This window comes from Pelophylax lessonae (assembly GCF_965119305.1).
Source record: "Pelophylax lessonae genome assembly, chromosome: 8".
In the NCBI taxonomy this organism is placed as follows: domain Eukaryota; kingdom Metazoa; phylum Chordata; class Amphibia; order Anura; family Ranidae; genus Pelophylax; species Pelophylax lessonae.
In genome coordinates this window covers 225,344,828-225,357,498 of record NC_138775.1, presented here as the reverse complement: position 1 = coordinate 225,357,498, position 12,671 = coordinate 225,344,828, and the positions used below count along the sequence as shown (strand labels likewise).

At 44.6% G+C, this 12,671-nt stretch overlaps 1 protein-coding gene across 1 annotated transcript in view; it reads right to left on the bottom strand.

Moving 5' to 3' along the window:
• Window positions 1–12,671, bottom strand: part of LAMC1 (laminin subunit gamma 1) — a 208,627-nt gene that overhangs the window by 51,793 nt on the left and 144,163 nt on the right. Inside the window, exons 4-7 of the mRNA XM_082266581.1 lie at window positions 10,657–10,823; window positions 8,675–8,863; window positions 790–907; window positions 582–680 (exon numbers count right to left, since the gene is read on the bottom strand). Coding sequence (XP_082122707.1) covers window positions 582–680; window positions 790–907; window positions 8,675–8,863; window positions 10,657–10,823 — 573 coding nt within the window. The remainder of the gene's footprint in view (window positions 1–581; window positions 681–789; window positions 908–8,674; window positions 8,864–10,656; window positions 10,824–12,671) is intronic.

Below are 12,671 nucleotides of genomic sequence, written 5' to 3'. Positions count from 1 at the left end.
ATGGTTTTGCACAGAGCAGCCCCAATCCTCCTCTTCTCGCATCCCACGCCGGTAGTCCTCGCCCCTCTCTCCTGCTAAGTGCCCACAGGGCAAGCAGCTTACAATGAGGGCCCCCCATTGAAGGTCAATTCTGAGCCGCTGCTCTGCGTGAGCTACAGCTCATGCCTACCCTCTCTCTCTCTCTTCATTGGCTCGCTGGCTGTGATTAACAGCAGCAGGAGCCAATGGCTCCCACTTCTGTCTCAGTCGACGATGAGGGCGAGTCCCCAGAGAGCTGAGGCTCTTGTGCACATGGCTTGATCACAATGGGGCTCAGGTAAATATTAGAAGGGGCTGCTGCACAGAGTTATTTGCCTTCATGCATAGAATGCATGAAGGTAAAAAAACCTTGAGCCTTTAGAATCACATTAAGGTAAAAAACAAAAAAACCTCTTAGACTTTAGAGCCACTTTGAGAGTTCAAATTGGACTGCAGTGTATCTTTGGGATACCAGTACATTTTATTCATACTCCAGCCTATAGCCAACCATTTGCCCAGCAGAAAAAGATACCACTGGATACCACCAGTTTGGCCACACTTACCTTTCACAGTTGAAGCCCTCTACGTTATCTTTACAGCCGCAGCGTCCAGTCTCCACATTGCATTCATCTGTACTTCCAGCTGGGTTACAAGCACACGGCCTGTTGAACAAAATAAAAAGAGAAAACCTTAGGATTCCTGAGAACATCTTCATAAGCAGCAGCCAAATGGGCAAAATGTTTTCTACTTTATTTCCTATGAGCTTGATACCTGCATCCAGCCTCAGTGAGTGAATGAAAACCAGGTTGGCATTGATCACACTTCTCACCCATCACCCCAGGCTTACAGCTACACCGTCCATAGTTATCACACTGGGTACTGAGAGAGCCTGCGCAGAGTAAAGAGGATTATGAAAAAATGTTAAATGACAAGACAGCAGCAGAAAATGTATGCACCTATTTATAAATCTGCCCACATACAGCAGACATAAGTCAGATGCTTCCAAGTGGGCTAAGCAATACAATCCTTTTCTCAGAAAGAAGCACAGTGATATATATAGTTGTATCCTACGAGTCTGCATGGCAGAGCCCAGCAGACAACACTGGCTCTTTTTCCTGAGAAACAATAGCCTATCGGTTTAAAACAGTCAACATGGTTGTCAGCCTACAAACATCTGCAGACGTCCCAATTTTGGCAAGATCAGGAAACAAATGCTGAATATTAATAGACACTATACAAAATTGTTAAGTCTAAAAAGACTCAGTCATCTAGCCACTCCAAGCACAATTCAACTGACATGGAAGTTCAGCTGGATTTAAATAAATTAAAATAGAACTCCAGAGAAAAAAAAAAACAAACCGAAAACATTCTCTAGATCGAAATATAATGGATAAACCATGAGTGCCTGAAAAGCAATGATGCATTTTTCAATCTTGAAGGTAAGATAAAGGAAGAGCCAAGAAATCCTCTTGTGAATTATAGAAATGAGCCAATTTAAAGTGATTGTAAAGTCTCTTTTTTGTTAAAATTCCATTTGGTTAAACAATTTAAAGCGGAGTTCCACCCATTTATTAAGTTGACATGTCCGTAATCCCCTTTAAATATGCTTTTACCAATGCAAACTATTTTTTTTGTAAGGAGATACAGTTTTTCTTCTTTATTCATCAACACTTTCGGGTCCTGCTGCCTATAGGCGATTACGTCACTCGGCGATTTGCAAGGGCTCCTGGGATAGCGGCTTCATGTATCCCAGCAGCCCTTGCGAATTGCCTAGTTTATTTCCAGACCGGTACCGGCACCAGCTGTTCTCCGGGATTTATTGCATTCAGTCTGCGCTTCGCCCCGCCTCCTCTCAGTGACCGGGGACTGAAAGCATTACATTCCGTAGAGCTCACTGAGAGGAGACGAGGCGGAGCGCAGATTGAATGCAATACATCCCTGAGTACAGCTGGTGCCGGTCTGGCAATAACGCGAGATTTATTTACTAGGCGATTCGCAAGGGCTGCTGGGATACATGAAGCCGCTATCCCAGGAGCCCTTGCAAATCGCAGAGTGACGTAATCGCCTATAGACAGCAGGACCCGGAAGTGTGGATGAATAAAGAAGAAAAAAGGTATATCCGTACAAAAAAAGGAAAAAAAAATTGTTTGCATTGGTAAAAAACATATTTAAAAGGGGATTATGTACATCTCAACTTATTAAAATGGGTGGAACTCCGCTTTAAACTTACCTGCTCTGTGTAAAGGTTTTGCACAGAGCAGCCCCGATTCTCCTCTTCTCGGGTCCCTCACCTGCGCTCCTGACCCACCCCCGCTGAGTGCCCCCATAGCAAGCCACTTGGCTATGGGGGCACTCATGCATGCTGACTCCCAAGCTCCACTCTGTGTACCCAAAAGGTACAAAGAGTGTGTCATGTCACTGGCTGTGGTGGACAGCAGCAGGAGCCACTGCCTCCTGCTGTAGTTTCTAAGCCATTGAGGGAGAGAGCCAAGAGTGCCTTTGCTCTCGTGCACATCACTGGATCGAGATCAGGCTCAGGTACTGCTGCATGAAGGTTTTTTTTACCTTAATGCATAGAATTTAGAGATGGATGTAGTGATTATCCAGCTACCTATCCACTATATACCCAGCTGCCTCAGGAGGGAGGGGACTGGACAATTTCAGGGAGGGCAGGGAAATAACTAAAGGAGCCCGTTTATTTACATACGCGATCCTGGATGTGTCATCTTTTGACCGGAGAAAACGGTACATGGTGTCAATGTTATCAATAGAATAGAGATCACAAGGCTGGTATTTTTCAGGAAAGGTGGCAACCATTTGTCTAGACCAGGGATCCTCAAACTCTGGCCCTCCAGCTGTTGCGGAACTACACATCCCATGAGGCATTGTAAAACTCTGACATTCACAAGACATGACCAGGCATGATGGGAATTGTAGTTTCTGAACAACTGGAGGGCCATAGATTGAAGACCCCTGGTCTAGACTGTCAGTTAGCCAAACAGACTTTCAAAAAATAAGGAACTGATGTTTATAACAGAGAGGCATGTTATCTTCGTTCTCTACAGGTTTAATCAGCCAATTTTTGCCTGCTGCAAGAAATTCTAGCCATACACAGGCAGAACAAATGATGACCACAACGAATCACTGTCAAAAATAACTGCAAACAACTTTTGTAAGAACTTTTCATATATATTGCCCTATGCAAAAAAAAAAAAAAAATTCTTGAATCTGAAGTAAAATGTATTCATTAAATTATAAAGAAACGTTATCTATGGTGCTATTTTCAGTGGCAACAAAGAAAAATAAAAGGAATTTGCTGATAACTTGGAATGATCTTCCTGCAATGGCCAAATCCAGCAGATAATCACAGTGTGCGGTCTCCTTTGTTTACAGGGCAGCGGAATGCTTATTTACGTGGCTGTGTAAAGCCTGACACCATCCACTCAGCCCAAGTGTTTACAGAATCCTGTTATTTGTTACAGGCCCAGAGGGAGACTTTATAGTTGGGGATGTGAAAATAAACTTGAGTATTGAGGCGGAAAGCAGGGCTCACCTATACAAACAAAGGACGTGGGAGAACATGATGAAGTGGTAAAGTTCACTGATGTGTATTGTAACGTAAAGAATATAGTGCCAAGTTGCTTGCCAAGAAAGCCAAACAAGGCCTGATGTGAGCAAGCGAAGCACCCAACAAAACTGATCTGTCAAAGGCTAAAAAGGTGTTCTGAACCAACAGTGCTCACTTCTCTCTCCATTACGTCAAAGTTATCGTGGCCAGCACTCACCATGGAGGCCTATTCACTTTCTTTACATAGAGCCACGTGTTCTTGGCATGGTTCTGCCTATATCACCTGTGTGTATGTAGCATTTACGCACACCCCAAATCATGGATGAGAAATCTGTATTCGGCCCCTATCACACATGCGGACCGACCGTTCAGATCCGCCTGTTAGTTTTTCAGGCAGATCTGAACAGATGCCCCATGCATCTCTATGGGGCAGCGGATCCGATCCGATCCTGTCCGTCAAATCCGGACAGATGGAAACCCCATTTTACATCCGTCTGGCGGATCGGATGGGATCGGATGAGAATGGACAGGCAGTCTGTTCAGATTCCCCCATAGAGGACAGCGGGGACCCGACAGCTCCATCTCTGCTCTGTGTGGATCGAACCCCGGCTGAGAAAAACGGAGGCTGTCGACGGAGCGGACGGCGTGAAAGGGGCCTTAAAATTGACTCCGGTGTTACAACTCCTGCTCCACTGCTAGCCCAATTTTAATTCTGGTACCAAAATACCTCTCCAGCTACCTATATTTTAATGGCCCTGTATCCAAGCTTATGGAAAAGAAAACCAGCCTGTTTAATGTTCAGGCCAATGATGAAAATCACAGAATATCAAAGGATATAAATAAGGCTACAATCTGAAACTGACACATAATGAGAATTCTGCTTACTCCTTCTGCAATGTATTCTATCAAAAGGAGATCAAAGGGAGACTAGCCATGCCTGCATTGGGCAAACAATTTTCCACCTGGCTACTGTAACATATGTCAATTGTTCAATCAACTTTTGTGGAGCTAGATGGTGCCGACAGGGGCATCCATGGCTTGAATTTGGAATGATTCAGCAGGAAATGGCTGCGATGCAAAACACGTATGACAGTCTTTAGAAACTATATATAAAATAGTCATTCTCTACCACTCAGGCTGGAAACTTGTTTCAAAGCAGTTACTTGCAGAGAAGCTATATGGGTTAAACTTCAGTGCCCCAGAATAGGCATGCAGCTCGGCAGTCAAAGATAAGAATAGGGTCTCACGGAGAGCATGAGCAGTTCACTAATTTAACTTGCAGCATCAAGTTGCTCTAGATCAGGGGTGTCCAATCTTTTGACCTTCCTGGGCCACATTGGAAGAAGAGGAATTGTCTTGGGCCACACATAAAATACACTAATAAGGATAGCTGATCAGCAGAAAAAGTGGGGCTGATCACAGATCTAGATAATGTACCTATCTGACTAATAAACTTAATTTTTTAGTAACATTTTGTATCAAAAAGGAAGAGGGCAACATTAAACTAGTGTGATATTTGACACAGTTTGATAAACTAACACATCAATATCTGGGTTGGTTGGATGAAGTAGCAATTCCTAATGAATTCTCAGGGTGCTCATCAGATATTTTGGTTCTAATTTTGACCTCCATGTGCTTTATCTTTGAAAATAGTAGCTCACAAACATAGGCGTTGTAGAAAAGGCGTGGTTATGAAGAATGGGATATTTTTTTGGGAACATAAAATGTATAAAAGTCCAGTAAATAGACTGTCAAATTTTTCTTTGGCCACATGTGTTCACTAATGCCTCGTTTCCACTGAGCGGAACGGTTCCGATCGGTACAGTTTGGAAGGGTTAGAATGGTCCGGTCTATTCAGGTGAGCGTTTCCACTGCAAGTCGGGCCACCAGGGGCCGTGCGGGGTTTACACCAAATGAGGTGTTTGTTTTGCTCTTTCATTTGACGTGAGCATTGAAGTTTTCCTGTCTGCCAATCAGTGGAATCTATCGTGTGACGCCAGTAGCTCTGCCCTAACCGTACCATTTCCTATGGCCCTACATCAAGCAGGACCAGGAATGGTGCGGTTTGGTTCGGTTGTATGGGCCACTTTCATAATAGAAACACTCAAATTAGCGTACCGTACCGAACCGACCCGATCCGCTCAGTGGAAACGAGGCATAAGTGTAAACACCATTTTTACAAAAAAAAAATAAAAAAATCAACATCTTTAACCACCTCCTGCCCGCCGTATAGTAAAATGACGGCGGCGGGATCTCCTCTCGTTCTGGGACAACATCATATGACGCTGGCCCAGTGTCGGGGCACAGCGTGGTGATCACAGGCGTGCCGTGTCCTAATGGACCTGGATCTTGGTAAAGAGCCAATGACAAGACTCTTTACCCATGTGATCAGCTGTGTCTGATCACAGCCAATTACATAAAAAAAAAGGAATGCCGTTTACCGGTTCTCCTCACCACACACAGCGTATGAGGTGAGGAGAGCCGATCAGTGGCATCTCCTCGCAGGGGAGACTGTAAAGGTAATCAGGGCACTGATCAGTGCCCTGATTACAGTGCAGCCCTAACAGTGCTCCGCAAGTAATGCCAGTCTGTGGCCATCAGTGCCGAACATCAGTGCAGCATATTAGTGCCTCATCAGCGCCGCCTCACCAGTGCAGCCTATCAGTGCCCATCAGTGCCGCTTCACCAGCACACATCAGAAGGAGAAAAATTACTTATTTACAAAATTTTCTGACCGAAACTAAGAAAAACTTTTTTTTTTCCCAAAAACATTTTAGGTATTTTTTCGTTTTCTTAGCAAAAAATAAAAAACCCAGCGGTAATTAAATGCTACCAAAAGAAAGCGGGTACAAAAAGTTGCATGACTGTGCAGATGTCATTTAAAGTGTGACAGCGCTGAAAGCTGAAAATTGGCCTGAGCAGGAAGGGAGTTTTGCCCTATACTGAAGCAGTTAAGTAAGATTGGGATTGTGTTCAGCCGCAGGCTGGACATCCCTGCCCTAAAGCATTTGTTCCTTCAATCTCTCTAAAAAAAAATAAATGTGATGGGTTACCATTTCGAAGGACAAGACCTTTTCCCAGCAGCATGACCTGTAGCCTCCCTGCAATTTAGGTGTACTCTCCACGTTATACTCTGAAAAAGCAGGACCTTGGTGTCAGGCTGCTCATTTAGGCCAGTGGCAGGAATCTGGCTGTGGGCAAGAGCAGCTAATTAAAAGCAAAGCAGGATGGAAAAGACACAGCCTGGCCATTCTGTAAGAAGCCAGAGGTACCTTCAGGAAAGGAAACCCATAATACTGGCATTAAGTATAGAACAAGCACATATATTAAATGTGTCATATTTAACACAGGGTGCGTCAATGCCACTGCAGAACATTATAGCTAAGAAAAAAGCAAAGCACTGAAAATTAACTTGAAAGCATTAAAGCCTGAGGCAGGCAAGTGGCCACATTTTTTTTTTTTTTTTTTTTTTTTTTTTAAAAAGGGAAAAAGCAATGGTATCCTCCTCCATATTTCCCAGGTTTGCTTTAAGCAGTACCATCTTAGAAATAAAATATTAATTCCATCAACATCTAGAAGCAATAATCTGAAAAGCAAAAACTATTACAAGCAAGATTGTATACTCTATTACCGTAAAATACAGATTCAACCTTTTAACATTTAGCTCAACAGAGGAAAATCATCTATATTAACCACTTCCCGCCCGCCCTATGACAGAATGACGGCGGGAATGTGGTTGTGTTATCCTGACCGGACGTCATATGACGGCGGCAGGATAACACAGCTCTGGGCGCCCCCCGGGGGCGCGCAGAGCGGCGATCGGTGATGCGAGGTGTCAGCCTGACACCCTGCATCTCCGATCTCTGTAAAGAGCCTCTGACGGAGGCTCTTTACCATGTGATCAGCCGTGTCCAATCACGGCTGGTCACATAGTAAAACAGGAACAGCCGTTGATCGGCTTTCCTTAGTTTGTGCCTGAGAGGCACGAGTAAAGGAGCGCCGATCGGCGGCTCCCCTGACAGGGGGGGGGGGGGGGGTCGGCACTGGTAATCAGATCATTGATTACCAGTGCAGACCCTCGGTGGGGGGGATGCCACTAGATCCACCAGGGATACCCACTATGACCCCAGGGATGCCCACCCATGACCCCAGGGATGGCCACCAGGGATGGCAATCAGGGCTCAGGGAGCCCCCCTTTGCCCTCCCCATCAGTGCTGCCCGCCAGTGCCCTCCCTATCAGTGCTGCCCACAAGTGCCCATCATTGCCATCCTTTAGTGTCGTCCACCAGTGCCGCCTATCAGTGCCCATTAGTGCCCATCAGTGCCGCCCGTCAGTGCCGATCAGTGCCGCTCCCTCAGTGCCCATTAGTGCCCGTCAGTGCCACCTATTAGTGTCCATCAATGCCGCCTATCAGTGCCCAATGCCGCCTATCAGTGCCCATCAATGCCGCCTATCAGTGCCCAGCAGTGCCGCCTATCAGTGCCCAGCAGTGCCGCCTATCAGTGCCCAGCAGTGCCGCCTATTAGTACCTATCAGTGTCGCATATCAGTGTCGCATATCAGTGCCACCCCATCAGTGCCACCCCATCAGTGCCACCCCATCAGTGCCACCCCATCAGTGCCACCCCATCAGTGCCACCCCATCAGTGCCACCCCATCAGTGCCTGTCAGTGCAGTCTCATCAGTGCTCATCAGTGCAGGAAAAAACGTATTTACAAAATTGTATAACAAACAAAAAAACTTTTTTTCAAACTTTTCGGTCTTTTTTTATTTGTTTAGCAAAAAGGAAAAAACCCACAGGTGATCAAATACCACCAAAAGAAAGCTCTATTTGTGGGGGGAAAATGACAAATTTGGTGTAGGTACAGTGTTGCATGACCGCGCAATTGTCATTCAAAATGCAACAGCGCTAAAAGGGGAAAATTGGCCTGGGCAGGAAGGGAGGGAAGTGCCCTGTATTAAAGTGGTTAAGTACATCTATATTAAGTACAGACATTTTAGAAATACATTTTGTAATCATCAAATCCACGGAACATTCTTTTTTTATTTATGATCAATGATGTACACTTTAAAGATGTTCTCACATACCAACAGGGTTGCAGTTACAGGCCAGGCAAGGCTCGTCGTCGTTCTGACGATAGTAGTTCTCTCTGCAACGCTCGCAGTTTGGACCATCTGTATTGTCTGAGCAGCCACTACAATGGCCACCATGGCCCGTAGAACGGTACAGTTCTGGGTCAAAGTAACATTCCTGGGAGCGACCATTACAATTACAGGCTAAAGAAAAAAAAGAAGAAACAGAACAGATTATATAATACATAGATGATTGTACATAGTTGATCAAGGAGTACAGTAAAAGTCAAGGACAATATACCATTGGGTGTCATATAACAGAGTACATATTACATTAAAAATCCACAACTGATTTTTGATAGGGTAAATAATGAAAAAGTATGTGTCACAGCTGCTTCTACTCTTAAACTGTCAAGCCATCAATTGGCTGCTGTCCTAACTGATCGAAGATGTCGTTGTATGGAGATCAGAGTGTAAGATGGAAGCTTCCTTAACTATAAAGAACAGGAGGGCTTCGTTCTGCTTTAAGTTTTGAAAATTAAAATACATTAGCTGCCATGCACATCTGCTCCAGATTCTGGCTGCTCCAGTTTTGATTTTCAGACAGCTTCAGCATTGTAACGTTTCCATAATGTGTTTTAAAGTATAGCTCAAACTATTTTTATGCTTTATTTTGAACAGAGTAGGGAATGGTTACAAACTTGGAAAGCACCCAAACACTCTTCCTTCCAACCCCAACTTCCTGAGCTTATGCATGATCCCCCACCCTGGTATCCCACAATTCAAAGTGGGTGCCTCTCTAGAAAGGTTTGCCCCAGACACCAATCTATGTAGCCTAAGGTTCAACTGGAATAACTTATACAGAACTGGCAATATGGTGTGCAAGTTGGGAAGAACCAGCTTCAGGTGTAGCTGGAGGCAGGCAGAAGACAGTAGCCGGATGATTCGACTAAGTCCATATTAAATGTCATAGCTTTTTTTTTTATAAATTATAGTCCTCTGCCACCATATACATAATTTTTTTTTTAACAGTTTTTGCCTGGAAATGCCTTAAAATAGCTATTTTTATCATTAGACATGTGCGGCATGGCCTTCTACTCCAGTGCTCTATGTTGGTATAGACAAATAAGTATACACCCTATGTCACAAGCGTCATCCCACTAAATTGCAGACTGCACAATTGTGGCAGTGTGGTCAGATAAAGAAAGTTCCAAATTAGTCAATGTATTATTCCCCAAAACCTAAAATGTGGTGATGGAAAAGAGATCTAGTTAAGACAAATTATGACTTGTTTTTACAGCCCTCATTTCCCACCTTCTAAATCCCAGAGTGAAGAATAATATTACCTTGACTGACTAGCCATTACCATGTAGAGTTCTCTACTTCACCAACTACACAAAAATGTGGCACTTTGTTATCTATTTGTGGTCCAAGTTCACCTTTCTGAACATGTTACACCCGTATTTAGGGTGTAACATGTTCGGCGTGCACTCCCTCTCCCTGCACCCACTAACAGTTTGAAAACAGCACGGACATGTGAATGATTAAACTTAAAAGCGCTGTCAGCCATCGTGGCTGACGGCTTGTAGTTCTCTGAAGAGAGTTTGTGAGCGCTCTTGTAATCCACTGACTTTCCTGCTCTCACGTATCTGCCTGCCCGTATTGGAGGTACGGGCAGACAACTATCCTGAGAGTCTGCAGAAGCCTGGCATTACACCCGTGATCTGCTGATGCTCTGCAGGTCCCTTGGAAAAAAAAAAAATAATAAATGCACATATTTTTGACCTGCAAAAAAATGTGCATTTATTATTTTACCTCAAAAAGTGAACTTATCCTTTAAACTGAACTTAAAAGCATGCTGGATGAATAAGCATATATGTTTTGCTTGTGTCACAAATCCTCAGCATTACAGAAGCTTTGGGAAAAATATTGTTTTCAATAATCAAGAGACAGTAATGCAAAGTGGCATTGGCAAGTTTAAGGAACAGCTCACTCACGAAGACACTCGTTGGCGCTCTCAGAGGTTGCCCTCCTCCAGGGTCGGTCGTTAAAGAAGGGTAAACATTTTTCACAATCGACACCGAATGTGTTGTGTTTGCAGTTACAAACCAGCTTGCTAAATTCATTGAACACACATTCGCTGGCATGTCCGTTACACTTGCACCTGAAAAAGAGAGGGAACATGGAAGGTCCAAGTTAATTTTACACAAAGGAGTTCAAGAGGAATTCCACCCTACAAATGTTGGATTATTCAACAATGTTTTTATAGAGAACAAAACTGTTCCTGTCACTGAGTATCCTGAGAAACCATACACACTGTTGCTGGAACTGGCTGCTGGAACAAATGCAGGAAGACTGCTCACATGCAAGGGGTGATTTGAGGAGAAGAAGCTTTATAGTGAAACAATATGGATATGTAGCTGCTGGATGTTTTTTTTTCATCATTAACCTTTTGTCAACTGTCAACCACACTTTTTCCTTGTATGAAGGACTAAAACCAAGCCATGGATTTCTATTGAGGTTCTATCAGCCTGGCTGCAGTCTGTCGAAAACACCCTGGTCCTCAAATATGTGGCTAGAACATGTCATCAAAATGCAATCTAAGGGCTCTTTCACACGGTCCGCCTCCGTAGGCGGATCCGTGCTGCTCAGCGAGGATCGATCCGCGCTGCTCAGCGAGGATCGATCCGCGATCCCCGCTGAGCCGGCGGATGACAGCTCCGTCTCCGCTTGCAGTGCGGAGAGGGAGGTGTCACAGTCCCCGCTGCTCTCTATGGGGGATCGGATGAGAGCGGACCGCCTGTCCGTTCTCATCCGATCCGATACCTGAACGGATGGAAAAATAGGGTTTCCATCCGTCCAGATTTCACAGCTAGGATCGGATACGGGTGGCAGCGGGTGGTAGCGGAGGTGTCTCCGCTGACATCCTCTGCCCCATAGAGCTGCATGGAGGATCCGATCAGATCCGCCTAAAAAACTGACAGGCGGATCTGATCGGACCGCCCGCGTGAAAGAGCCCTAAGGCTCCTGGGCACATGAGGCCATCTAGCTGCAGGGTGCCCAGGAGGGACAAGTGCAGCATCCAGTCCTGCTACAGGCAGCCTGTCAGTCTTTAGCTGTGGCCGGATGGTGTATTCTAGTGGTACCAGCACTTTAGGGCCCTGTGCATTCAGAAACGAAGGATAGGAACGGAGAAGAGTTTGACAGACTGCTTGCAGAGGGGCTGGATGCTGCACATGTCCCTCCTGGGGACACTAAAAAGTAGGGAGGGACGCAGTTGCAGCTGGTTGGCCCCATGTGCAAGGGGCCTAAAGAGCTAAAATGTAGAAAAATCTCAGGCTACGAGCAATGATAAAGTGTTCAGGCTGGTCTATCTCTGTGCTTTTACATTAACATTTGGGTAATATTTTTTAATAATAATTTATTACAGGTATTTTATATGGGGCAAACAATCTATGCAATATGAAATGACAGTAAACACTAAGAGTCAATGGGGGAGATTTAAAAAAATCAGAGAGTGCAAAAATCTGGTGCAGCTGTGCATGGTAGCCAATCAGCTTCTAACTTCAGTGTGTTCATTTAAACTTTGACAAAAAAAAAACCTGGAAGCCGATTGGATTCTATGCAGAGCTGCACCAGATTTTGCACTCTCTAGTTTTAGTAAATCACCCCCATGTGTTCAGTTGCAGCCAATTCACCTGTACTTAAAGAACACATTCCCATGAATGTTCCCATAGATGTGTGGGAACACATGAAGAGGGCAATTACATACCAGAACATATGGATGTCCAGAGTTAAGGCCTGCCTCAGCCCAAAAAAAAAAAAAAGAATTACAACTTGTGAAATCTAGCTTTATAAAATAGCCACAAGGGTGGAGAATAATCAAAGCTATTCTGAAATTTTAGCCAATCACGGGTTTACTCACTAAAGCAGTGAAAAAGCAATGTTGGTATGTACTGTGCTATGGCCCTCTAGCAGATATCAGTTTACTGAAAGCATTTCTGAATGGCTG